This window comes from Pezoporus occidentalis, unplaced genomic scaffold, assembly GCF_034315485.1.
Source record: "Pezoporus occidentalis ecotype Australia unplaced genomic scaffold, CSIRO_AGI_Poc_V1 ctg19, whole genome shotgun sequence".
NCBI lineage: Eukaryota > Metazoa > Chordata > Aves > Psittaciformes > Psittacidae > Pezoporus > Pezoporus occidentalis.
In genome coordinates, this window is record NW_026913748.1 from 121,975 (window position 1) to 149,051 (window position 27,077).

The 27,077-nt window shown below is 38.7% G+C and overlaps 1 protein-coding gene across 4 annotated transcripts in view; it reads right to left on the reverse strand.

Annotated features, from left to right (window-relative positions):
* The window catches only part of WASHC4 (WASH complex subunit 4), a 39,886-nt gene extending 19,793 nt beyond the window's left edge, over positions 1-20,093 (reverse strand). For 3 of the 4 annotated variants that reach the window (XM_062616311.1, XM_062616310.1, XM_062616309.1), the window contains exons 1-14: positions 19,935-20,093; positions 15,095-15,234; positions 14,019-14,072; positions 13,835-13,900; positions 13,615-13,660; positions 11,662-11,729; positions 8,478-8,560; positions 7,296-7,338; positions 6,687-6,790; positions 5,948-6,068; positions 4,350-4,473; positions 4,122-4,249; positions 3,289-3,449; positions 1,046-1,172 (exon numbers count right to left, since the gene is read on the reverse strand). In XM_062616311.1, coding sequence (XP_062472295.1) covers positions 1,046-1,172; positions 3,289-3,449; positions 4,122-4,249; positions 4,350-4,473; positions 5,948-6,068; positions 6,687-6,790; positions 7,296-7,338; positions 8,478-8,560; positions 11,662-11,729; positions 13,615-13,660; positions 13,835-13,900; positions 14,019-14,072; positions 15,095-15,234; positions 19,935-19,995 — 1,326 coding nt within the window. In that variant the 5' untranslated portion in view covers positions 19,996-20,093. Of the gene's footprint in view, positions 1-1,045; positions 1,173-3,288; positions 3,450-4,121; positions 4,250-4,349; positions 4,474-5,947; positions 6,069-6,686; positions 6,791-7,295; positions 7,339-8,477; positions 8,561-11,661; positions 11,730-13,614; positions 13,661-13,834; positions 13,901-14,018; positions 14,075-15,094; positions 15,235-19,934 lie in introns of those variants that run through there. The other variant, XM_062616312.1, reaches the window with a different exon arrangement.
* Positions 20,094-27,077: the final 6,984 nt, after the last annotated feature.

The window sequence follows — 27,077 nt, forward strand, 5'->3', positions numbered from 1 at the left end:
TTCAAGTTAAACATAGGTCAGTGAATTAAATGACAGCCCCAAAGGTCTAGTAATTTTAGACCTATTGTAAACCAACCCACCAAACAAGTTCCATCCCCCCCAAAAAAACAGCCCACTACAAAAACAGCCTAAAGCTTCCAGATTGCATGGAATAAATACACTGACAGCATTTACAACTCTATACTGTCTAAATATAACTACCCACCCCACAATGAAAAAAAAAGCAGTAATTTCTAGATTAATGTATGCTAAGCTTTTAAATGCAATGTCAATTATACACAGCATGATAAAAATCATATTCAACTCATTTCAGAGGAAAAGAAGCACAAATAAAAAGAAAAAAACCAACAAAACAACTAGGAAATGACAGCAAGCGGTGCAAGAAAATCAGTTCACTACAGAGCAAGCTTTAAGTCCAACTGCAAATAATTCAAATATGAAATCCACAGATCCTAGTATATGCAGGCCTTTAGACACAGAAGATTCAGAATCATGCTTCTATCACACAGCTATTCTTGTCAGATCAATGCACATAAGAACTAGGAAAAAAAAATAAATCAGAAATAAGACACACCTTACATTAAGACTACATGCTGTTAGTAGGCCAAAAGAAAATCAGCTCATTCAGAACATAGTAAGATTCTTGCAAAGTACCATCATTAGGCAAAGCACAATGAAACAACACAAAACCTCTACTGAAGTACGTACTGTGCTAAATAAAACTAGACAGTGATCCAGTCCAGCTTACATACCTCATGACTGATTTAAAAGGAAAATAAAACCTAAACCAAAACCTTTACTACAGTGAATATTCAAGATTTTAGCCACTAAATATTTAGCCAGATTCACTTTCCCCACATGCCTTATGGAAAGGACTTTTACAGGTTTACTTAAAAGACTATCTAGTGAGCATTTAAAGTTTTAGAAGAATTCCCACATTGTAAAACAACACACCGATGATCACAGAACTTTAGTGTTTTCTCATGTTCAACAACTTGCACAAAACCATCAGTTTGCTACATCACCACATTAAAAGACTGCACACCTGGATGAAGACATTGCAGCGGTTTGACAGGTCTTCAGCAAATTTATCCACACGTTGCTCTTTTGACAAGATAGATTCCATTTTTGTCATCCATGAGCTCACAAAAACATAGTATGACTGCATATCTCTGTAGAAGACAAACGAAGAATGCTGCTCACTTATTAAATGAGAAGAGCATGTTAAATTCTTTTAAGGGAAGTAAGTTAAGTCTTCAGTCCCTGAAATTATAATTCACCATTTCCAAAAGTATTAGAACTTCATACTCATTTACATTTTCATTCTCTATAGGCAAGGATTAATTAGGTCGCAAACTTTATCTGTACAAGCATACCCCAAAGAGTCAAAATCTTCTATCTCTCAAGAGAACAATGGCCCTCTTAACAGTGCATATACTACACTTCTTTAAATTAAAACAGTAACTAAAAGTGCTAAAAAATGCTTTTAAACACTAGAAAAGTAATCCTATACTGATGATATTTTTTTCCCTCCAAGTCTGAATTTTTGTTTTATACACACACACATACACACACATATAACTTGTCATTACATCAATGCTAGACTGAGACTGCTCTTAAATAACAATTCCCCAGAAGTTCACCTGCTTGGATTACTCTAGTTGTAATTAAATGTTTTATTTAGAGTTCACTTTCAAAACTGCTACTTATTCCATGCTCCAGAATTGTGACACTACAGTACTATTTATTGTAGCACTTATAGCAGGAATGTATTCAGGTGATTAAGATATAAAAAAATTCCCCTTTAAAGAGCACTCATATTTAAAACAACAGCCCAATTATCAAAGGCAGTGCAAGAATTCATAAAGGCAAGAAAAAGTTAGTGGCAGAATGCAAATCACAGATGCAAAATCTGGGGTTTATTACAATATCCTCAAAATTGCATGTCCAAAGAAAGGCACAGAAGCTGGTGAATGGTCTGGAGAACAAGTGTTACGAGGAACGGCTGATGGAACTGCAGTTGTTCAGTTTGGAGAAAAGAAGTCTCAGGGAGAACCTTACTGCTCTCTAGAACTACCCGAAAGAAGGCTAGATAGAGGTGGTCCCTTCTCAGAGGTAACAAGCAATAGGACAAGAGGAAATGGTCTCAAGTTGTGCATGGGGAGGTTCAGAGTGGATATTGAAAAAAATTTCTTCACCAAAAGGTTTGTCAAGCACTGGAACAGGCTGCCCAGGGAAGTGGTTGAGTCACCACCCCTGGAGGTATTTAAAAGATATGTAGAAGTGGTGCTTAGGGAGATGGCTTAGTGATGGACTTGGCAGTGCCGTGTTAACAGGTAGACTTGATGACCTTAAAGGTCTTTTCCCACCTAAATGAGTCTATGATTCTATGAAATGTCTGTGAATACCTACACCTTTTTTTCAACTTTGTCTTAAGAGCTGCAAGAAATGACTTGTACCACCACCCAAGACCAGAAGCAAAGCAGCAACACAATTATGCTCCATCCAGGAATTAAACCCCAGGAAAGAATTCAGAGCTCTTGAACCTTCCTGCAGTTGGCAGGGCACAAATCAGGAAAAAGAGGATTCAAACAGAAAAGGGGGGAGTAGTGAAAATAATCTGCCAGAGAATCATGTAGGCATGGAATTGCTTTTCCCTTCTCCCCTCCAACCTAGTTCTGCCAGCTTGCATGCATGGTTGGAAGACAACCAGCAACACTTAAATTTTTACTTCTATTCCTCAGACCACATTTTCCACCTTCTTGGTTTGATCTGCAATGTAAACAGAAGCCTTGGCCCTGTTATCTCCCTACACAGTGCAGCACACTTGCTCGTAAGACTGAAAATATTAATCTTTAAACATACTTTAGAAAGAACTTAAAAGAAGGCAGTGAACCTGTAAACTACATGTGGAACACAGAACAAAAGAAGCCTTTTCAAATACTGATAATTTCAAAGACCATTAAACAAGCAATTGAAATAGTCATGAAAAAAGAAATGCTTGCAAAGGAAGTCTCATCACCAAGCAGAGGAAAAGTCCTCTCTAAGCCACTAGTGATTTACCTCCATAAACACTCAGAAAAGAAAGCAAAGCAGATGAGGTTACTAGACATTTAAATACAAGGAAGTTGAAAATATGGAAATAGAAATAACTGAAAATTAAGTATTTAGAACTGCCAGAAACACTTTTTCTGGTGACATAATACACTAGTACACTGAATGAAGAAACACTTGTGTTTATCAATTATTTGCTAAATAACATCATGAAGCAGTATTTATGAAACATACTTGGTAAGTGACTGTGCCTTCTGTTGTAGGAAGTTTTCCCTTTGCAGTTTAATTGTATGAATACTCTTCTTGTCCAGAAGTTTGGCAGCAGCTGGTATCTTCTGAATCAGGAAGTTATCAGCAAACCAGATAATGTTCGCAGTTAAGGTGATAGCTGGTACCTGGGAGGGAAAAGGGGGTAATACAAAGTAGCAATAAACATAAGTAACTACAACAATTACTGTGGCATCACACATGTTTCTTACCGCCTTTTCTGAAACATAACACACAGTTTATTTCTGCACAACTAGTTTCTACAAAGTATTACATTCATGTTAAAAATGTTTCTCCCCTAGAAGCCCACTAAGGGCACTACAGGGGAAGTTATTATCACTCTCAGTGATTCTAAACAGTATTAGATAATTTAATAATTTCTTAATGCCACATTATATGAAAAAGCCCAAATACCCTTTGGTCTTAGAGGTCTTTCAAAATACATGTTTATAGCCAAGGTCAAAACCCATAACATTTATTCAGTCCACAGTAGTCATAACAATTTTTTGTCCTCAGTGTCACATTAATCTCCAGAAGAAGCATTAATTTCAAGTTATTTTACCTTGCTGCTAAGTGCGTGCACAGGTTTTAGACCATCTTTAAAAGAAAATGAGAGGAGGGGGGATTAGAAAAAGTAGAAAAAAAAAAAGAAAGAAAATCTTAATTCTGCTGACTTCTTTCAGCAAATTGTGTATTCTTTCTTTTCCAAAGTCTGTGCTATGCAACTAAGAAAATTATCTACCTCATTAGTGAAAATTCCCCCTCCCCCTTAATTATTGACAAAAGAATTAGGTGTTCACCTTTTTACAGACATCCAACAATGACTTGTAAAATTTCTTGTCTATGGTCCGAAAAATCTGAAAATGCAGTACAAAGAGGCCACAGATGCCCACATATTTATCTCTCTGGTCAATTTCTGAAGGTTCACCTGCAGAAATACACTGTTTTTTCAAGTCTACTCCCAGACAAACAATACAAACAATTTTAGAAACAGTGAGGGTGGCAGGAGAAGCATGAGCTTGCATTACCAAGTTTGGTTTCAACATTTGCAAAAGCTGTGCGAAGAGTGTGAGCAAATTCTTCAGCAAACGTGCTGTTCTTTGACACCGACACTCCACCATTTAGAGAATCAAACTGTTGCTCTATGCAAGCCTAAGCAAAAAGGGAGGGGGAGGGAAAAAAAAAAAGCAGCATTATGTAATGCCATGAATTTTGGACCTTAAAAGAATATTGATTTTGCAAGAGAAAAACACTGCCATAGCAAAGTGATTTAAGATTAAGCTGAAGTTAGTCTGAAACTTCACGACATACAGATTTTTAACTATGCTTAAATTTAGTAGAGTAAACATTAAAAACCTCTCTTGTATTTAACATTCAAAAAGTGACTTTATTTACTTCACATTCCATTATAGGCCATTTTTAAGGAAACCACTTGATGTGCTTGTGATAAGAAACTGGATGAGCATTTGCATTATTATAGTATGTCACTAACTATCCATTAACTTAACAAGATCATCATGCAAGTTGCCTGTAGTATGTGGTGCATGAACCTGTTGCATAAAACCCCACACCACTGGTAACAGTTTAAAAAAGTTACCAAACCCACACAGCAGTCAAAGAAGAGACACACACTTCAGATTTTCTAAAGGTATTAGAAAAGTCTTCAATGGAGTTGTATTTAAGAATATTTTTTCCTGTATTTTTGTTAGGAAGGGGCATTTGCAGGACAGGAAGAGAGACTTTCTGAATGAATACTAGATAAATCCTACCCATGTCTCAAACATATAATGAAGTCTTTGTCCCAGTGCAACAATTTAGAAATAAGATGAAAAATGGATAGCTGGTAGGAATGTCCTTTGAAAGAATAAACTGAATTGTGTTTAATTATTTATCTACAATTTCCCTTTTGGAGGCTTTTACAGAAAAAAAAAAAAAAAGCCTTCTTCCCTATGCCATTTAAGATTTAAAGTAAGAGCAGCAACACTATTCTCTGCCCACTATGCCACAAATTCCAATTTCAGTAACTCAAAGACAGACTTTCCTAAAAAAAAACATGGCTTCCTGTATGAACACATTTAAGTTAATTGTATTGAAAAAACAAACCTTCCCATCTACTCATACAGTTGCATGTTTCAGAGGTATACACCACTGAAGTGGTACGTGATGACAGTTACCTGTCTTTCATGCTAGGAAAGAGAGAAAATATCTAATAAGAGGTCACACTTCACAAATTTTGCAGATAGGTAAGGAGATTTTAACTTGCAGCTAAAATAAAGTGGACCTATGTTATTTAAGCCTGTGCACTACCAAAATTTCTGGTAAAAAACCAAAATCCTCGATAATACACAGTCCTAATACCAAGCTGTCTGCATTTCTTTAATTCTGTGAAAAGAGTAAGCGTTAACAGCTAGCATTCAAAGCCTGGCACAGCTCTAGCACATAAGAGCAGCAACAAAATGTCTTACAATAGAAGCTTTTTATCCCCATGCACAGATGCAAGAGCAAAATTCACACATCTTTATATCCAGAACAAAACAAAACAAAAACAAATAAGCCATTCTAAACAGACTGTCACTTTAACATAATAACGTTCCACTAATATACTGGGGAATATTCATTTCAGTACCTGAAATATCATTCCATCCAGTAACTGGCATTCCAGTTTTAACAACAACTTCTCAAAAGGCTTCAGTTTATCTTCTTGAATCCCAAACTTAGAAGGGTTGTGATGGACAGATTTTAGCAGCCTGCAAGGAGTAGGTGTGGAACATGTACATACAATTAGAACATGCTAACAGTTTTATCGTATCCTGTACTGTTTTGATAATAGATTTTAATTGTCCACATTTGTGCCTAGCAGCAACTCCAAAATTAAACAGAAACAAAAACCCACTCAGTCTGTATAAGCCATTTGCATTTGAATAACTCCCATTTATTTAGGCTTTCAATAAAACAGTGGTTACCCCCCTAATTTAGCAACCTTTAAAACTGTTGACTCTTCAGCTATTACTTAAGATATTGTTCTTACTTGTACACCCATCCCCATGATCAATATGGATAAGAATAGTCTTAGATCAGTTCTGCATGAAATTAGGTTTCTTACTGAATATATTTTAAACCCCACCAGCTATTACTTTGTCAACATGCCTACCTTGTATCACAAATAGAACATTCAGCACTTTAAAAACTTACTGGTGCTGTAGGACACAGCGGGAGCTTAGGCCCACTCTTCACTAAGATTTTTGGAAAAATTTCAGGGTTATGAATATCCATGTTCCCACATTGACTTTCTTGGAACAAAGACTCACGCAAATGCTTTTATCTTTTATGCTGTGGGAGCATTTTTCACATCTTCAGAAACATACCTCTTATACATGGTCCAGTGATCTTTCAGAGTGGCATGATTGTCAATTATTTCATCCAGAGTGATTAAGACTGTGAGCAATTCCCCCAGGTGCTCATACATTGCCTGGTTTAAAACAAAACAAAACAAACAAAAAACAACAAAAAAAGGAAAATACTGTAGTGATTGAGAATTTTAATGCATTTATGCAAATTCAATAAATTATCAGCCAACAAGACGTAAGCTACAGAGTTATATATAAGATTTCTTGGTTCAGTGGCTTAAAGATTTAGTATTGCTTGTAGTGACACAAGGAACAAAGTGGTGCCTGCACACAAACTAAAGCTCACTCATCTGTTTTGACACTGAATGTAGGATTTTTAAAACACACACATTTAGGAAGCATGCAAACACTTTTCCCCTAAGAAAACTAGAATATGACAGACACGGAGATGCCAGGCCTTTCCACATAAAGGCCAGAAAAAGCTGATTATCAAAATAAAACCTTTAAAGGTGATTTCAGATTGAAAGTTGTACTTGAAACTCACTTTCTTGCTGCTTTTCAGAGCATTAATGATCAAGACATACATATACTGACATAAGCAAAAAGGTTCCACCAAATCATTCCCACCTGAAAATGAACTCCAGACGTCTCTATAATTTTTGGTGCATTCCTGCAAATAAAATAAATATTTTAAACCTCAGAACAGTGCATATTTATCAACTCTGTATCGCAGTGTGTTTTTTGTTTCTTGGGGTACGTTTTTCTTCATTAACATCATAACTTCAGAAAGCAAAGAACCTAGGATTAAATCTGATTAAAATTACATGCTCTGTGAAATCTGTGCACTATGATCAAATACCACATTTTTAAATGTACAGCACATGACTGGTTTAAACCACTGAGCACGTTCAGTATAGATGTACATCAGCTATTCCCAATTCAGTTATGCTGACAGTAGTTTGCCTTGATACGTATAGCCTTGCAACCCAAAAGTATAAAATCACTTCACATATTTAATCAAGACATGTCCAAGGTACACATCCAACAGAAAATCTACCTTGTGCTGTAGTATAAAACAAGAATTAAGACAACAAAACTAAGAACAATGCTATCCTATCTGGCAGGCACAGGGAGGAATCAAGATCCCTACATCTATATTCTCCACAGTTTTCACAGGAGCTAAACCCAACAGGCCTTACTACAACAGTTCAAGTGTTAAAATCATGGTTGTTCTGTGAGGATTATATACCAAGACTGACGCATTTAAAACAGACTGTGGAAGTGAACTGATTTTTTTTACCTTCTGAAGCTACTTGTATCCACTTTATTAGTCAGTAGAAGGAATCTCTCAAACACAGCAAAGATGAAAGAGTAATAATACCTCCTAATCATAAAATATCTTGTATCTCATTTCTTTTTCACCAAGAGGGTGATCAGGAATTGGAACAGTCTGCCCAGGGAAGTGGCGGAATCACTGTCCCTCGGAAGTGTTCAAAAACCATGTAGATGAGGCCCTCAGTGACATGGTTTAGTAGTAGACTTTGCAGTCCTGGGGTAACAGCTGGTCTTGATGATTTTAAAGGTCTTTCCCAACCTAGTTAGTTCCATGTTAATATAAAAGCACTTTTCTGAAAAAAAAACAAATTCACTTCTGTAACGGCTTATGAAGCCCAAACTTGCACAGCAAAGCTCTCTCCACATCTGCAGATAACAATATTCCAAAAACGACCATGCCTTAAACAGAACATTCATATTTTATACATTTGTTTATCTACACAAGAATAATGTAGCATTTTAGAGAATAATTACTTGTTGCTTGTATAGAGAACAGCCAACTGATGCACTACATTCACCACCACTTCATAACATCGGGTAACAAAGCAGGACAGCTCCTGAAATAGAAGAAAATAAAATGCATCTATATGTACAGACTCTGTTCATACACACGCTGTCACTGCATCCAAAACACTGAAGATGAACCACTGAACTTGCAGCCCAAGGTCCAACTACATCCCTAATCCAAGTCAGTGGACAGACCTATAGCAGGATGGAAAACATCCTACTAACAACTCCAAAAAAGGATCTGGGACTAAGCTAATAAGGTATCAAACACAAGCTTCCAGTACATCTTGGACTATTTATATTCCTGGTTCAATTTATCAGGGACAGTAAGAAGCAACTTAACAGTCCCCAAGTATTTTCAGAAATAATATACCCAATAGTAAAGGCAGTGCTTTTTCCCACTATATTCAAGAGTCAGGCTTCAGGAGCTGGTGACAGACAAATTCAAATTAGAAATTAATACAGAAGCCTGTACCGACTCCAAGAGTGATAAGCCACAGAATACTGTTCTCAAAAAAACACTCCAAACAAGTCAATGTTCCCTGAACAACAGGATAAACAAATCTGAGTTTTCCCTTAACTACTATAATATTTTTATAAAGGTATTTATAAATATTTCTAAAGGTCTCATTAAAGTAACCTGTAATATTATCAGGGAAAAGTCAGTATGTGATGAGTCTACCCAGTCAGCACACAGATGGCTTCATAGCAGACAGCCCACACTGGCTAATCAGCCAGGCTGTGTTTCTGCCAGAAGACTGGCTAACAGCTGAATTCCGTCTTCCTCTCCATCAAAAATAGATTTTATTTGGGCTTCTGCCTTCTATTAGTCACCAGTTTTCACAAAACATAAGTGTCATTACTTCTTAAACCTTTATTGCTCTAAAAAAGCAGCTTAAACAAGAGAAGAGATTCCAAAGGAATGGATCAATAGACACTGAGATCATGTTTCCTGGGCAAGGAGCACCAGCTGCCATTTTAAAACTTCCAGGAAATAGTCCAATTTAACAGCACATGCAGATTGGCAGCTACATAACAGATGATCTTAAGGTCCTTCCCAACCCTAACCATTCTATGATTCTTACAATAGAACAAGATTATAATTTTGTCATAGTTCTTCAAATACACTGTTTTCTGCAGGATCAAGAGCACTTAACTGGTGTTTCACAGTAATATTTGGATAATTAAAAAGTACTGCGATAACAAATTTGAGGCTATTATATTTAGTTAATTAAGAAACCTTGAACTAAGAAGAGGCAATAAATCTGTGAGTGGACATTAGCTCTACAAAAGCAACATTTCACCTCTTACCACCTTAATTCGTATTTTCACACTGCCCTTGGGGGTATGCTTATAAACACTGACCAGAACAGCATTTTCAATTCTATGGATATACACTAGTACTGAGTGGATTCAGTGGAACACAACAGCTGAAAAAGAACAAACTCAGTAAGGAGAAAGTACACATTGTTAGCCGAGTAACTCTCCCTTTGGGGAAACACCCTGCATCTCCCTTCTTTCCAAAGTTGCTCAATAATCAGCAAGCCATCATAGCATACATACAAAGTAGGCTCACAAGAAACACTGCTATATATTTCCATAGTGCTTACCCTATACACATCAGCATTCACCCCATAAATAAACATAAACTTGTTCTGCAGAGCAAGTTTGCAATGCAGAAAGCTAACCAGAGAGCCAGTCACTCTGCTCTCAACTTCTACCTGAACAAAGCATCCTGGCATGGGAGTGCCCGGGGTAGAAGTCTGGAAAAAAAACACAACTGTACAGTAGCCTCATTTCAGAATCACTAAAAGTCTCAAACATCTGCTCAGAAAGAAATAAAGGATGAAAGATGAAAGTGATAAAGTTGATGGGACAAAAAGCTTGGAAAATTGTGTCCAGTTGTGGGCCCCTCAGTTCAAGAAGGACAGGGACCTGCTGGACAGAGTCCAGCGCAGGGCAACTAAGATGATTAAGGGAGTGGAGCATCTCCCTTATGAGGAAAGACTGAGGGAGCTGGGTCTCTATAGTTTAGAGAAGAGGAGACTGAGGGGTGACCTTATTAGTGTATAAAAATATATAAAGGGGGTGTGTCACAAGGATGGAGCCAGGCTCTACTCAGTGGCAAACAATGATAGGACAAGGGGTAATGGGTACAAACTGGAACACAAGAGGTTCCACTTAAACTTGAGAAGAAACTTCTTCTCAGTGAGGGTGACAGAACACTGGAACAGGCTGCCCAGGGAGGTTGTGGAGTCACCTTCCCTGGAGACATTCAAAACCCGCCTGGACACATTATCTAGGTGTTCCTGCTCCGGCAGGGGGATTGGACTAGATGATCTTTTGAGGTCCCTTCCAATCTCTAGCATACTGTGATACTGTGAAAATGGGAAACAAACTTCCAAGATACCCTAACAACTAACTGCACTTGGGCATGGTAAAAGAGGTTGAGAACCAACTTCCTATAGCATTGAACCTGTTATGACTCAGTAAATGACTATTGCCATGCTACTACACAGCGAGAACAGGAATTTTAACCTTTGTTAAACTAGGATTTGTTTAAACATTCTGGAAGCTTCCTACATATTCTCTACTTCAATGCAGATACTTCATTATGAGCAATTATGCATAAAAACGGAAACATTTTGGGGAACAGTCATTTAAGTTATACTAAGACCAAAAAAAATATAAATCCATAATAGACTGAAACCCAAGAGCACAGGAAATCCTCATAAGAAACACAGATCCTGTTTTCATGCAAAAAACCCTGATAACAACTAAACTGTATAAGAAACGAGTGTTCTTCACTGACGGTTTGAGTCAGGTATAAGCAATTTTTTTTCCAGGTACATATTTTAGTTTTGCTTTCTTCTATCATCTAAACAAAATGATGTATAAATAATTAATCCATTCCCAATGTCCAATGAAAACTAAAACTTCCTAATTAAAACCACAAAAAATAGGCATCTTTACTAACAAAGGAAATAACCTCAATTTAGGCAAAACATAGTAACGTATCAAATGACTGCAATGCCTTTCAGCAAGATGCAAGCAGGATACTGCAGACTGTTAAATTCACTTTGCAAGTAAAAATAAAATTACAATTGCTGTCAAAAAAAAAGAAAAAAAAAGGAAAAAAGACATACTCTACCTGCAAGAAAGAAACAAATCTTCCCATCTGTATTTGGCAATCTCCCTCCACCATGCTGGAATCTGTGGCTTAAAAGACAAACATTTGTCACCGCTTTCAAAAGCCTATATTATATCTGTTAAATTAACATTGAAGCTTTCTCTCCAAGCCATTTGCCTGTCATACAAGTGGAGTGTACTACTGTAAGCATACTGATGAAACCTTAAAAGCTTTTAATTTTGCTCTCCTAGGCTGGGCCTTTTTGAAGTTTCTTTCTCATTAAAAATTACAGTTCGTAAATTAGATACAAAGCAGGAAAAATGTCTCCATCACACCTGAAAGAAAATAAAGAATAAGAAACAATTCTTTAAAGGCATATATAGTATCTAACTTCATATAAAAGATTCCATTTTAAAAAGTTTGTATGAAAGCAGTATGTATTTATATTATGAGAAACATCCACTAGTAATTATTTACTATCCAACTAACTTTTCAAAGTTCCTGGATTAGTCCTAGTCACTCCATGGACAAGATGAAAAAAACAAATGTTTTTTATACATAAGAAACAGGCCAGAACAGTATTTGTTTAAATTCCAGCCATCGCTGAGCCACTACCTTTGCCAGCTGTTTTAAGTAAGCAGGCTTGCTGTTATCGAAGCAGATGCTACAAGGAGGGATATGGAAGTGGAGAATCTAATTTCAGCATCCTTGCCTAACTCACTGAAGGCTGACATCTCAGTTCCTGCCATTCTCAAGCATTCCCTGCAGAACACACATCAGGAACAAACTGGTGCTGCAATATGTTAATCTGTAAGTCTGACTTTTTCATGCTAGAAACATGGAAAAGTTTTCAGTGATTCCCTAGTGATATGCTGACAAAAAAATCATACTTTAAGATATTTAAAACTTTGCCTGATAAGAAGAACCTAATAACAAAAAAAAAAAAGGTAAAACAACAAACCAACAAAACCCACACTTCACATTCCTTAACTAAACCAGAACAGTCATATAGCACTTAAAACATTGATAAACAGTCCCTAGCTCAATGATTTCACATTCCCCAACACTTCTGCCACTGTCAAAGCTCTTGAAAAGCTTTTAAAAAGCCCTTTTATAAGACTACTATGAGAAGTTTCTGAAACAGAAAACAAAGTTAGGTGATATGTCTTTAAAACAACTTAATATATTAGTGCTCAGGACCAAGACCTGCACTTATTCCCAGACAAGCATCCTTTAAGGTGGAAGCTTAAGACCAAGCCTTTGGATGAGATAGCAGTTTAACTCCAACATAAAAAGCACCTTTCACCTAAAGTAGGGTCTCATGATTTGTCAACTGTATTGACTTATAGTCAGTATTCTTTTATGTCACGGTTTGAACAGTAATATGAGTGCTATTACCTGCACTTGAAAAGCAGGTGATACCAACACTCCACAACTTCTCGTGGAACAACTATAATTACGTAGTCCAAGTTACTTCTTGACAGTTTCATTGTTTTATTACAATCAAATTAAAGACTTACTGTTCGACTACAACCAGTGTAAAAATCTAGTCCCAATATGAAATAAGTTAGTTTAGGATGCGTTTATATGTGAAAAACTGGTTTTCAATGCAATACTTTGAAAAAACAGGAGCTATAGTATATAAGCTGTATATTATGCATTTAATACAACCTTAACAGCCTACACTCCCTATTTCTCATGTAAATAAGGCTATCACAAAATGTCTTTTAATGTAAGAACACTTACTGCAAGTAACAGGCCTTTACAGATAAAAGTCACTGTTACCTAAAGCTAACTCAGGACAGTGAAAAGACGCTAACATACATCCCCATAAAGTCTGTTACTCGGTGTCCATCAGTCAAAGAAACAGAAAAAGCATGTATCCATATTATAAAATTATACTTATTGTAGAACTGAATATAATCTGAAGCAATAATAAAACTACAAACTTTTACTTTAAAGGGAGCTACTTACCTCCTTCTCCATAAAACAAGAGGCCATTATAAAATTTAGTTTCTGCCTAACAACAAAAGCAGAAATTTGTTTTTAATAAATACAATATATGTAATCATGCTACAAAAATTATTTAGACATCATATCTTGTTTCTTTACTGCTAAAGAATAAATTTATACATCAGCTTGCCAATCTGCAAACATTTTCATACAAACAGTAATAAAAGACAGTGGAATTTACCTCATATTTTAACTTCTTGATTTCACAGCAGAGAGCAGCATACACAGTTATTACTTTGTTTAGAACCTAGACTCAAAGAGGGGGGAGGGGGAAAACACAGATTACATATAAATCCACTTTTAGAAGGCTTGGTTTTAACTAGAAAACTCTTACTTATTTTTTCTTTTAAGCATAAAGCTCTTACCTTGTTTTCTGTCTTTATGAGCTCTAGTAGGGAGGACTGTTCATATGGCAAAAGCTAAAATTAAAAAACAAAACCAAACAACTTTAGAAAATATTGGCCAAAAATACATTTATCCAACTAGGTACGTATTTCCTTCTTCCCCAGTTTAATCTCAGTCAGTAATAAGAGAGCAATAACTGCAGGTTACAGGCAGCCTATGCGGCAGAAAACCTTCACCATTCACATTTACATGGAAATACCTTTCCTTTTGCTCTAGGCAGAAAGGCAAATAACTAGACGTACTATATAACATTAGCAACAATTTACTTATAAAACTTGGAATGCAAAAGCATGGTCATTATGGAGTATGTAGGAAAAAACAGCTCAGGAAACCCAAACCATGAATTAAGAATCCCAAATTCAAGAAACAGGGTGCAAAGCATATGCAGGCACTGACTTTTTGTACTGAACTCAGCCATGATATTGACTAGTTCATGTACATCCAGCACTTTGGTGCCCCACAGAGTTTATTCAAACCATTCAGGCAGATGACTGCTTGAGACTACATCTTCAGAAGAGACAAGTTTCATATAGTAACAAAAGTGGTTTTAAATGATATCTGCAAATTCAGTGGAAAGAAAAAAAAAACCCAATGCTTTGCAGAGAACTTATGACCAAGGAAATAGCTACCTCTGGAGGACAGAAAACACTGTGTCAAGGCCATTAAGTCACAACACAACTACAAATACACACACACCTCGTTGTGCAGTTATACAACTATTAGTGAGCTCTTCTGGAAGCCTAGCCCCAGAGGGAAGAGGTTTGCTGGACTTGGCCTTCCCAACACATGAAGAACTATAAATTAACTTCAACTAGTAACCGACACACTGCAAATGAATAATGTGAAACCATCTTCTCTTATGATATGCACCAATTTATTAACTGCTTGATAATTAAAATAGTATTGGGTAGGTTTTTCAAACACAAATGTCAAAATTTTAAGAGCACAAATGCATGAACCTTTTAAATCTCAGGTTTTGAAGGGAAGGAAAAAGTAGGAAAATAAGAGTTGCAATGCATATTAAATATATGAAGACCTTTAATGCAATGGGATCAAGGCTGAAGTCCCAAACATCTCCAACAGAGTCATCCAAAGCATCTTCAATTCTCTTCAGCTGAGATGTATATTCCTCAAGAAATTTTCCATAATTCTTCAATTGCACTTCAGCATGAATTTCTGAGAATTGATAACATTTGCACAATTTTATAGACTGTTAACTAAACTACAATCTCAATTTTATTTAGAAATATTTAATCTGATGCTATTTAGCTTTAGTACTGTATTCCTCATTTTGCTGCAGCACTCTTCCTTAACACCATCACATCTTTAATACAAAGTTCTTACTTGTTTAAAAACAATCCTACAACTTAGTGTCGGTTTGAAAGAAATCCAAATACTACTTAAAGAATATCAGTCATCAAAGTGGTTAGCAGAAATTTCTAAATGTACATTCTTTCAAGCTAAGATCTTAACAAACCACATCAGATGTTAACAAACCTTAACAATCACATCAAGATGCTGAGCAAAGAAACATCAGTGGAAACCATAACACATCAGCTGAAACAGTACATATACAATCATATTAGAACTTTGAGGCAATGGGTCTAAACAGTTTACCCTGAGCAGCAGATGAATTAGTGGCAATGCTCTTTTCACTCACTCTCTGGTACCTCTTCTGTAAGATATCTGGGCATTAGACGGAAGCTTATAGCTTTTAATTATTCTGCCCCCTTTCAAATTCACGATCTTCAAACAGAACTTCTCTTCTGCTTAACACTTGGACATTGAAATGCATAGCTGTCCTATTAATGTTAGGGGCAAGTAGGTTCAAAAGGTAACATTCAGCTGGTCAAACACCAAGAACAGTGGTATTAATTAGCAAAGTAAGTCTAAATCCAATTGGTCCACAAAAGTTTCATTCACTCTATCCTGATTTTTTTTCTTCCCACATTAAGATACACTCCCCTCCTCCCCAAATTATATATAGTTACTTAGTTGCATAATTTGAACTACAGAGTATATGAGTCCTGCTCAAGGTTCTACACTCAGTAGGGAAGTACAATCCTTTTTCACGTGAAGACTAAAGTGTCTTCCCCATAATTAGGTAACAAATCCAATAGCTCACAATCTTCTGCTATTTGCTGAAAATAGGATTATCTGTAAAAGTTAGAGAACGTAAATCAGCTGAACAACTAAACTGTTTCCAAACAAGAATTCTACTCTCATATAGCTCTTTTCAATTTCAGCAAGTAGGCTGCTCTGGAAAGTTAAGAAAACATATTCTTCTATTCTGCATGTTTAACCTCTTACTCATCCACATTGTCAATAACCGAGCAAATGATAGTGGGCGACTACTTCAGTGGGAGAGTACTGCTGAATCAATTATCAGACATTTTTTTGAGAAAAGAATATTTGACTGAGACACTGCACTGGGCATTAGGGGAAGAATGAATAAGGACAAATTAATAAGGAAAAGATGATAAGGACCATGCACAGGAAGGTTGAGACTTGGAAGGAGAAATGACTGCAGTGAAGTCAGGAACTAATTCTAAGCTACTAGTGTGAAGCCAGCAGCAATGCCAGCTGTAAGGGCATATGGACTGCAAAGCCTATCCAAGAAGCTCAGTAAATTCTCTTACACTAAGTTCCGCATTAGTGCCATTGGGTTCTACCTGTACCTGCAGCCTAGACAGTGCACAGGCACTGTCAAAATAAGGAGATTGAATTCCTTGTAAACAGATAGGAGCCAAGCAAACAAGCAGCTCTCTATCAGCAGTATGCAGTCCAGACATGCGGTCCTCGAATTGTAACATCATATTATTCTATTCCATCAAATCCATCTCATCTTTCAGGTTTCCTTCCAGTGCATTTTTTGGAAGCTCTGCTGCAGAAAACCAGTAAAACACTGATGGATGCAGAGCCCTGCAGAACAGAGTTTACCTAGCCACGTCAGCTTCAGTACTTTACTGCTAGAAAATCTGGAGTACAAAGACCTACTATAGAGATATGCTGAAGTATTCATAGAATCATAGAATAGTTAGGGTTGGAAAGGACCTTAAGATCATTTAGTTCCAAGCCCCCTGAAATTGGCAGGGACACCTCACACTAAACCATCTCACCCAAGGCTTCATCCAACCTGGCCTTTGAACACTGCCAGGGATGGAGCTTTCCCAGCCTCCCTGGGCAATCCATTCCAGTGCCTCACCACCCTAGCAGGAAAGAATCCCTTCCTTATATCCAATCTAAACTTCCCCTGTTTAAGTTTTAACCCGTTACCCCTTGTACTGTCACTACAGTCCCTAATGAACAGTCCATCCCCAACATCCCTACAACCCCCCTTCAGATACTGGAAGGCTTCTATGAGGTCTCCACACAGCCTTCTCTTCTCCAGGCTGAACAGCCCCAACTTTCTCAGCCTATCTTCATACAGGAGGTGCTCCAGTCCCCTGGTCATCCTCGTGGCCCTTCTCTGGACTTGTTCCAACAGTTCCATGTCCTTTTTATGTTGAGGACACCAGAACTGCACACAATACTCCAGGTGAGGTCTCACGAGAGCAGAGTAGAGGGGCAGGATCACCTCCTTCGACCTGCTGGTCACGCTCCTTTTGATGCAGCCCAGGATACAGTTGGCTTTCTGGGCTGCAAGCGCACACTGAAGCCGGCCCATGTTCATTTTCTCATCGACCAGCACCCCCAAGCCCTCCGCAGGGCTGCTCTGAATCTCTTCTCTGCCCAACCTGTAGCTGCGCCTGCCCAGTTCCCTTTTCCTCCCTTTGCACAAAAGACAAACTAAGAGCAGAGAAACTGGCAGATACTGAGGCTTTATAGGAAGAATAAAAAAAGCTTCCAAGTCATACAAGAGTATGAAATTGACACTGCTGTTCAAAGCAATTCCCTATGAAACAGGCAGCATTTCTCAAACAAAAATCTCACAGCAGCACTCTGCTAGAGACTCACAGTCACCTTTCCAGCAGCAAAATGATGGATTTTGAACTATAGTAATAGTTATGTTGAGCTACATTAACAGTAATAGTTATGTTGAGCTATATTAAATATTTCCAAATACTTATCTATTGATAGCCATCAATTTATCACCTTGTACTAATCATATGTAAAATAAGAGGTGTAAATAGCTTCTCACTATTTTAGAGACAAGAGAGATATTAGCTAGCCAGAGATAGGCAGGGCTGAACTGATAAAAAATGACTTCGAGATGGAGGAAAGCTTTTTAAGATGCAGCAAAAAAAAAAACCTAAACAAACTTGCTCACATGGAGAAAGAAAAAGAAATCACAGAAAGCAGTTATTTTCTTTGTCTTCAGAGCAGCATACATACTACTTCATAAGGTACAATCTGTTTACAATAAAGTTTGATTTAGTTTCTCCTCAGGTGATACACTGAAAGCATTACAGTTAGAAGAATGCAAGAGATCTACTCAGTAGTACAGATCCATCAGCTTATCTTGCCATAAAATCAGTAACATTCAAGGGACTGCCACAGAAGGATTTGCAAGTACATTATCCATAAATACCTACGACAGAGATGCAACGAGACACTTACTTAATTATCTTGTGCCCTCAGTTGAAAACATTATAATTGCTAAAGCTTAATGATATAAAGTGAAAGTAAGCAACAACAAGTTCTCAAGTCACAGGATTTTTCTTTGGCTTTTCTCTAGACGAATGTTGTGTGCTGCTCTCAGTGGAAGATCAGCCTGTTTGTTCACCGTCAAGACGGTGCTAACAGAGCACATTATATCATGTAAAGTTCTCATAGCTGCACTTTGTCACACCCAAACTGGTAGCAATGTGGTATTTTGAGTAAAAGCTACATTTGCCACCCTGCAGCTACAGAACTGGCAAAAACCTCTGCTTAGGACAGCTTCAGTTTCCACTGAAATCCAGATCAAATGAATACAGCACAAACAGCATCATGCCTTAGGACAACATTCTACGTGAAACAGTTGGTCTATGAGTGACACATTTTCACAGCAACACCTGGTGTATTAATTCAGCTCCGTTCAATTTACAGTGTGACAACCATGCACGTTCCACGTTTAGAAAGTAGGTCACCTCCACGGGCTGAGAAAAAAGTGGATTTTTACGGGCACACAAACCCACTGTCAATGTCTTTAGCATCTCAAGGTCTTAATTTTTTTTAAAGGTGAAACCGCAAGTGACCACCCAACTCCATACCAGAAAGCCTTCACCAACAGAAGCTGCATACAACTAATTCACCTCGACATGACTTCTCCAGCAAACCGAAGAAGCAACTGTACAAATCGGTGAGCCAGGAGATGCGATCGGGAAGGAAAGAAACCCCATCCCACGGCAAGCATCCGTTCCTCTTGCCCGCTTCGTGCAAGGAAAGAAAGTCACGGAAGACTGCCCACCCGCTCCCTGCCGCGCTGGTGGCACTGGAGGCGACTCCCCTAAGGGAGGGAAGGATGAAGGGTTGGGAAAGCCACCCTCCCACCCCCAACAACCCCTGACAACTACAGAGAGAGCGGAGGGAGGAAAAAGGGTCACCGCCACAGCCCACCCCGCAGGCCTAACCGGAGGAGGAGGAAGGGCCGAGGCAAGGGGCGCGGCGAGCACCAGGCTCCCCTCTCCGGACAGGGTCCGTAGGGGAAGCTGGGGCGGGTGACCTCGCTCAGCTCCCACGACCGCTTTCTTCTCCTTCCCTCCACCCCTTCCTTCCTCCCACCGTTCCCACCGGGAATACAGCGACGTGAGGTGCCGAGAGGGGTGAAGGGCTGCGAGGGGGTGAAGGGCTGCGATGGGGCTCAGCCCGCGCCTCCCCCCGCCCCGTGGCGTTACCGCCGCAGCCCCGGCGCCGGCCCCTCCCGCGCCGCGCTCCGCCCCGCCCGCGCTCACTCTGCGAGCCGTCATCGAGGCGGTCGAACTCCCAGTCCGGGGAGAGGGTCTCCAGCGCCATCGCGCCCGCTCCTCCCCTGACTCAGGCGCACGAGACTTCCTACCCCGCTTCCGCGCCGCCCTCTGGGAAATGGAGGCGGAGAGGAAAGGGGGAGAGGCGGGGCTGGACTCCAGGCAGGGCGCGGGGCAGCGCCCCCTGGAGGACAGCCGCTGCCACACCGCCGCCCCTCCCGGGCGGCCCCGAGCCGGTGCCGTGCGCCCCGCCCCTCACGGCTCCCTCGCGGCTCCCTCACGGCTCGGAGGGCCGGTGCTCAAGGGTCGGTGCCAGCAAGTGCCTGCCCCACGGCGGAGGTCAGGGGTATTAGAGCAGAGGGAGAGCGAGGGGGAGGCAAGTGGCCCCACGGTGAAGGAAGAGAGCGATGGTGCTGCCGAGGTTCCTGCGGAGCAGGCAGCGGCGCCTCAGAGGTGCGGTGGGGTAGGGGAGTCCTCCACACTTTCCTCTGATTCCCCTGCCCCACTGAGCTTGGGATCTGGGGATCCGAGGGATCGGGGCTTTGTGGCTTTTTTGCTTTTCCCCTGGTGAACAGGGCCCCAGCCCGTGTTCCACACCGCTGTCACGTTGCTCTGCCGAGTGAAGTCGGTAGTGTGACACCCTCCCAACGCTTCCCCGTTCTCATGCGGGAGGAAGGAAGCGATGGGAGGAGCTGTGCCAGCTCTGAGGGAGGGTCTGGACCTCTAAGACAGCTGCACGGGGTGACTGCTGCAGCGGTACCGTCTAATCCCCTCCCTGTCATTTGCGATCATCTATCTCCCTGTCGTTTGTTGTCACGCAGAGCCATGAGGTACTTACCTGCAGGCGGTCAGTCACTGCTTCTTTATTTTTATTTCAGGGCCCGGGTGGGTATAATGTCAGAAAATAAAAATAGAAGTACTTTGGATAGCAAGAGAAGCAGCCGTTCAGGGCCATTAAAATGACCGCAGCAATTACATTACCTCAGCAGAATGTGTAGCATCAGCAGAAAAGGAAATGGCTTCAAAAGCAGCGTCACTGGGAGCATTAGCGATGTCAGTGGGGAAGGAGCAACAAAAATAGCAACTCTGATGAGAGATGTATCAGTAAGTGCAGGATCATCCATAAAAGCAAACTCTATAATGCATCAGGTCTGAAAATAGCACCTACTGTAGTTGTTTTCTGATTAAAATTAATCCATCCTTTGGAATCTATTGATTTTTAAAGTTTATAGGGAAGAAAGATCCAGTTGGCAGGTGTATTGTTGATGAGTTTTTACCTACTTCAAGTGCATTCTAAGAGACCAGCCTGAGTCTGGGAAAGAAGAGGTCAAATTTAGTTTTGTGTGAAACAACATAAACGATGTTTGGAATAACTCCTTTTTGTTTGTTTGGTTGGTTGTTTTTTTTGTTGTTGTTGTTGTTTAAGAGAGGAAACTTTGTCAAGTAACCATAATGTAAATATGTCTCCTCCACTCATTGGCTTCTGTGTAAACTTAAGATGTTCATAATGGGGTTTCAAAGTCCTTAGAAGTTTAATTGTGCAGGACATTGACAGCTGGCAGTGAACACAAGTGTCCCTAAGGAGATATTCTGTATTACACAAAATGAAACTACAGTTTATGCTAGGCTGCTTTCTGTCTGCAGCCTTGCAGAGGCAGCTTTTATTGAGCTACTATACATTTATTCAAAGCCAAGATGTGTCTTCCAGTTTTGAAAAGCAAAACAAAGCAATAGAAAACTCCTCTACAAACCATATATGCTTTCTTTGAAACAAATACTGTTTCTTTCAGCTATGGAAGACTGCACATAATCATAAGCTTTCAGACTGCTTAAAAAGTAATCACCAGGCCATTTGTTACCTGTCTCAGAAAAACATGTCCTTGAATTCTGCTGGATGGTACAAATTTTGTGCTGCCATCCACCGCGCAGCTGTTTAAATGACTTTTTACTGGGTTTTCCTTTGGCTCATTAGGTGGCAGTGTTATGTTGCCCACGCTGAAGTTATTTAGGTCAATTCTAGATGCTGCTAGAATTTGTGTCTTCCAAAAATCTGATTTAGACTTCATCTTTAAGCTGACTGCTCTAGTGACAGCAAGACTGGCTTAGTTTTGATTGAAAAGTTTTCTGTGCTGCCTTATCAGTGAATGATTTTATGCTGTTTACTCATGTGAAATTATTGATATAAGCACCATTTCTGAAAGTTGGGTGACACTCATTGCTTCCACTGGTACCAGGAAGCTTTTATTTGGTTCAGGTTTATAGAAATTGCTACTATTGCTCAATTATCTGTTAGTATCATCAGGTAATACAGTGGTCAAAAAAGTCTTTAGACTTTAGGACAGTGATTTTGGTAAGATGAATTTTACTAAAGGCAGGCATAGTTGAGAAAACAATTTCTTTTGACCACACCAAAATGATCATGAAAGTAAAATTTCATATTGGACTTTCACATGAACTGAGTGAAATGTGAACGTAAATATCTTCCAGCCAAAATTACTTGTTACACTTGAGTACTAGAAAGGGTAGGTAAGAGAATGAAGTATAGTATAATATAGCAGCATTAATATGGTACCATAAGCATTTTATTTATGGAGTTGTTAAGTATGTATGGATTCATATCAAGATCAAATCAAGAGGGGTTTGACTCCATGAGTTACTAAAAATCTTTTTTCTTTTGAAATTATCCCAGTTGGAAATATCATTCAACATTGGACAGTTACCTAGTATTCTTACACAGTATTTTTATGATGTTTGAAAGCTTATTGAAAACTTATGTAGCATTCAAACAGGAACCCTTTTATTAAAACAAACAAATGAAAACCAACAAAACCCAAACTAATCGAACAACAACAAGAAAACCCAACCAAACTGGTGAAAAGCATCCAGAGCAAAAGTTGCTTCTTGTGCATACAGGCAAAGCTCCACCAAGACTAACAGAATTGTAGTTACTTATAATAGAAAGAACTTGGCTTGCTGGATCTGCAGGAAACTATGCTATACATTCCTGGTCTGTGGAACATTCAATACTTAGCTCTCTGAATATTTTAAATAAAATGAAGTTCTTACTCAAAGTTTTTGTGGCAAGATTCCCCGAAAGGATTTACTCTCTGAAATATGCTTTTAACAACTCTGTTACACAAAAATAATGGCAACTTTGGCAGAAGTAATTTCAATTCTATTGTATGGAATTTGAGATGTTTTCATTTATGCATATGAGTGAGCCATCTGCGCATGATAATTCTTTATACTGGTTAAACTGGTAAAATAATCCCCTTTCCTTATCAAATATGTGCCTCCTTCTGGTTACTCTGGAAAAATGAGATGTTATGCGTAAGGTTTTAAATAGCTGCCTAAACAGGGGAAAATTCCTGTGAGTATTTTTTGAAAGCCTTACTGTTGTGTGGGTGTCTGGCCTGAAATGAAGTTAAGACCCAGAGGAAAAAAATAATAAGGAATAAGTTTTAAATACAAATGTTGCAGAAATAAAACAAGAAATAACTTTCCCATGAAACCTTTCAGCAGCAAGTGGAAAAATGTGAAAAGTTTCTGTGTATAAAATTTGAGTTGAAACTTGCCAAGCAATTAACATAGTTAGGGAATAACCGGTACAAAGCCTTACTTTACATTTTTTTAATTACTCAATATTTAAAACTGGGTGTACTCCTCAAGAATTTGAGTCTGAACTATGACCGAATCTTTATTAATCATGAAAAGCCCTATCAAGGCTGATTTCCAATGACAAAAAGCCTATGCAGAGCTAATGTAGTTGATTATTGAATCCCAGAGCATGATTTTCAAAAGACAGCAAATGCTGGAAGATTCTGAGCACTTTCCCAGGCTCTTCAGTGTGTGCACATACTCAGAGTCCTGTGGAACACAGCCTTCCCTAAAGATCTTGCCAAGTTGTGATGATATCTTCAAAGCCACTAAGTAACTTCTGCTTCACAGAAATCAACTATGATTTATAATGTTCAGATGGATTTGGTTATCTTATATTTGTTCTGTAATCTTATATTTGTTCTGTACATACGAACACATTTCGCTTTGCGAGCATGCTATTGCATGAGCATGGTTAGCTCCTGAATAGGTTTTGTATACATAATCCCCTATATGTATTTGTGACTTGCTGACATACATCTCTGGAAAATTAGGGAACAGAAAGGGGGAAGCCCATGCTGGAAAGTTTACTACAAATAAGGGTTTTTTCAAAGCTAAACTTTGGCTTTAAGAAACAAGGGCCAGAACTGAATTTTTTTAAAAAAAAAGCAAGAGGAAAAAGTTAATGTATAAAACCTTCTCTAAACCAATTGCATAAATTTACACTAATTCCACTGAAGCCAGGATTTCTCCCCAGATTAACAAGAAATTTTGATAATCTGGGAGGTACTTTTCTTACTGGCATACAGAAATCTGTGGGAAGACTTTGTGTCGCTTTTTCCAAACAACATAAAGCCTGGAGGAGTGCATTGTAACCATTACAGTATTTAACACTGATGTTGGACTTTACTATGTCGCGCAAGACCTATTGCTCACTCTCAGATGGGCAGGCCAACCTAATCCTTTTCTTGATGACAAAAAACATATTATTTGAATTGACTGTAATTGTTTACAGACATCCTTGAAACTCTAAGTAGCCAATTTGTTGAGTGGTTGTTAAAACCCGTGCATTTGAGTTCAACACTCTAACTAGATGATCTTTAAGGTCCCTTCCAACCCAAACCATTCTATGATTCTATGATGACCATAAGGAAGAAGCTGGTGGTATGCAGATACCATCCTCATATGTGATTTACCACACCCTTACCCCTGTTAGTCTCCCTGCCCCTCTCATTACTATGAAATCTAAAGTAAAGCCTACATCTAATTCCCCAGCTGTTTTTTATGCCATGATTCTGCTGACAAATGACACCTTCTCTTGTGATTTTTCCCTTTTGTCATTTAACATTTTAATAGTGTGTGAAGTAAATGGAGATATATTATTGTGTCAATAGGTTTGGAGTTTTTTCGAGAGGAAGGTATGCAAAATAATTAAAACTTTAGTCCTTTTACCATGTGCGTTGTTGTATTGTCTGTGTTGTGTGCCTGTAACAAAGAGAGCCAGAAGTCATTACAAATTGCTTACTAGGAAACCCAGGTATTTTGCCATAAGGCTGTGTGTCACTGGTTAAATGCCAAGTATGTGGTGTTCTAGCCCAAGAGGATTTTGGATCATAAGCCAGGATTTGGAGTTTCATGATTCAATGCTTAAATCTGGCTCCAGATTTTGCAGTATAGGACCATTTCAATGCCAGCTTTTGTAATAGAAGCTGTTTGCACTCTACCATATGGAATTTGCACAGCTTCCATCAAGTCATAGGAAGACTATACATATATTGAGTCCTCCTACCACCTGAGGTAGTGAGATAGTTACTTTAATAAGGACAGGATGTCTCTACCTTTTATTTGAACACATAGTGGGTTTAGTCAGTCACATGACTGTCTTGTGCATGCATGTGTATAGTTCCTGTATTGCTACAACATGACCTATCAAACTGTGCAACTATTAACCTTTCTTTCAAAAAATGCTAATTCTAAAAGAAAACAGGCATTTCAGACAACAGTGCATGTAGTAGTTAAATGATGCAATTTAGTCCAACGAAATTATGAGTTTTAACGTTTTTATTGTACAAAGAGGAAGAATTTTTAAAAAATAGTTTCAGCAATGAAATTTGATAGATCTTATATGAGATAATTAGAAGATATGAAGTCACATACCCATAGAAGCAGCCAGTAACAACAGAATACATGCTATTTCTAAAGTAAGCCACAAAGCAAAATCTTTAAGCTTTCATACTGAAAATCTGGCATTACTGTACACCACTCATTTCCAAACCATAGCACCACAGGTACTAGAGAAGGAACACTTGTATAAACATATCGTCCCCCTTTGTTAATGGGATTTTTTGATGAATTCTACTAGTTTAGTTTTTCATGTCTCAGAGTAAAGAAACTAATTCCTTTGGTTGACCTTTCCATCATCTAAGAAATCATATACTACAAATGATGGCATCACGAGAAGAATCTTCACTAAAGTGGGCCAAGCACTTCCCTAGTTTTTTCACCCCATAGAGAGGAAATCACTGACTAGTGATTTTCTCTGTTGAATTTTCATTGCAAAGCAAAGTCCAGAGGTTTATTTTAATTAAAAAGTTTTATTATGCTTCCTGTTGATTCCGTTCAATGCCACCGACACTTCTGAGACTGTCAAGAGCCTTGAATAAAAGGCAGGATATAGTTTTGCTACACATGAGTAAATCAGGGAATTAATTACATTATGAGAGTCCTACTGCAAGCCGTTGTGTAACTTTACTCACAGGGATATTGTGTACCTCCAATCTGACCTCCTTTGGGACTGGCGGTTTGCCTCTTGCAGCACCTCTTCTTCCCGTGTCCCCAGTTCTGCAGCAATGCTCTTCCTTCAGGTATAGCTGAGCATTTGAAGTGCCCTGGAGAGTGGGGACCTTGCAGTTAAATCCTGAGAATTACTGTTGCAGTTTTTTTTGCAGGAAAGCATAAAAAAAAGGACAGTGAGAAATGGATGTTTTCAAGTGTTAGGGAAGACTTTGTCTACTGTACTTTCTACTACAAGCAACATTTCTGCAGGTCATAAATTTGGCTGGTGGGTTGCCTCTGACCTATCTCATGTGCTTCACAACTCAGCCGTAAGAAAAAATTCTCTATTTTTACCTTCATTTTCTTGTCAGCAACAAAGTGCTTGCCACTCTTTTATCCACCCTAGTTCTTTATGATCAAGTGCTGCTAGGGTTTAAACCTGACCCGATTTGCAATGATGTTTACACTACTGCCCTGCTCTCAGCTTTCTGTTTTGTTGTTCATATCGCTTTGGGAGTCATTTTCATTTGCCTTCTGACTGTACTTTTAGCACTTGAATTCGTATTTTCAAGACCTTTCCTATAGCTCTGACAAGATGATTTTGTTGTGACTTTAGAAAAATATTGAAGTTTAACCATTTATGTTAACAGACGTTGGAAGATTTATTATGTTAACAAATGTTGGAAGATTTTCTATCATTATTAAGTAGAGTGTGCTGCTTTAAAAATGCCTAGTGATGTTGGAGATACGGATTTTCAC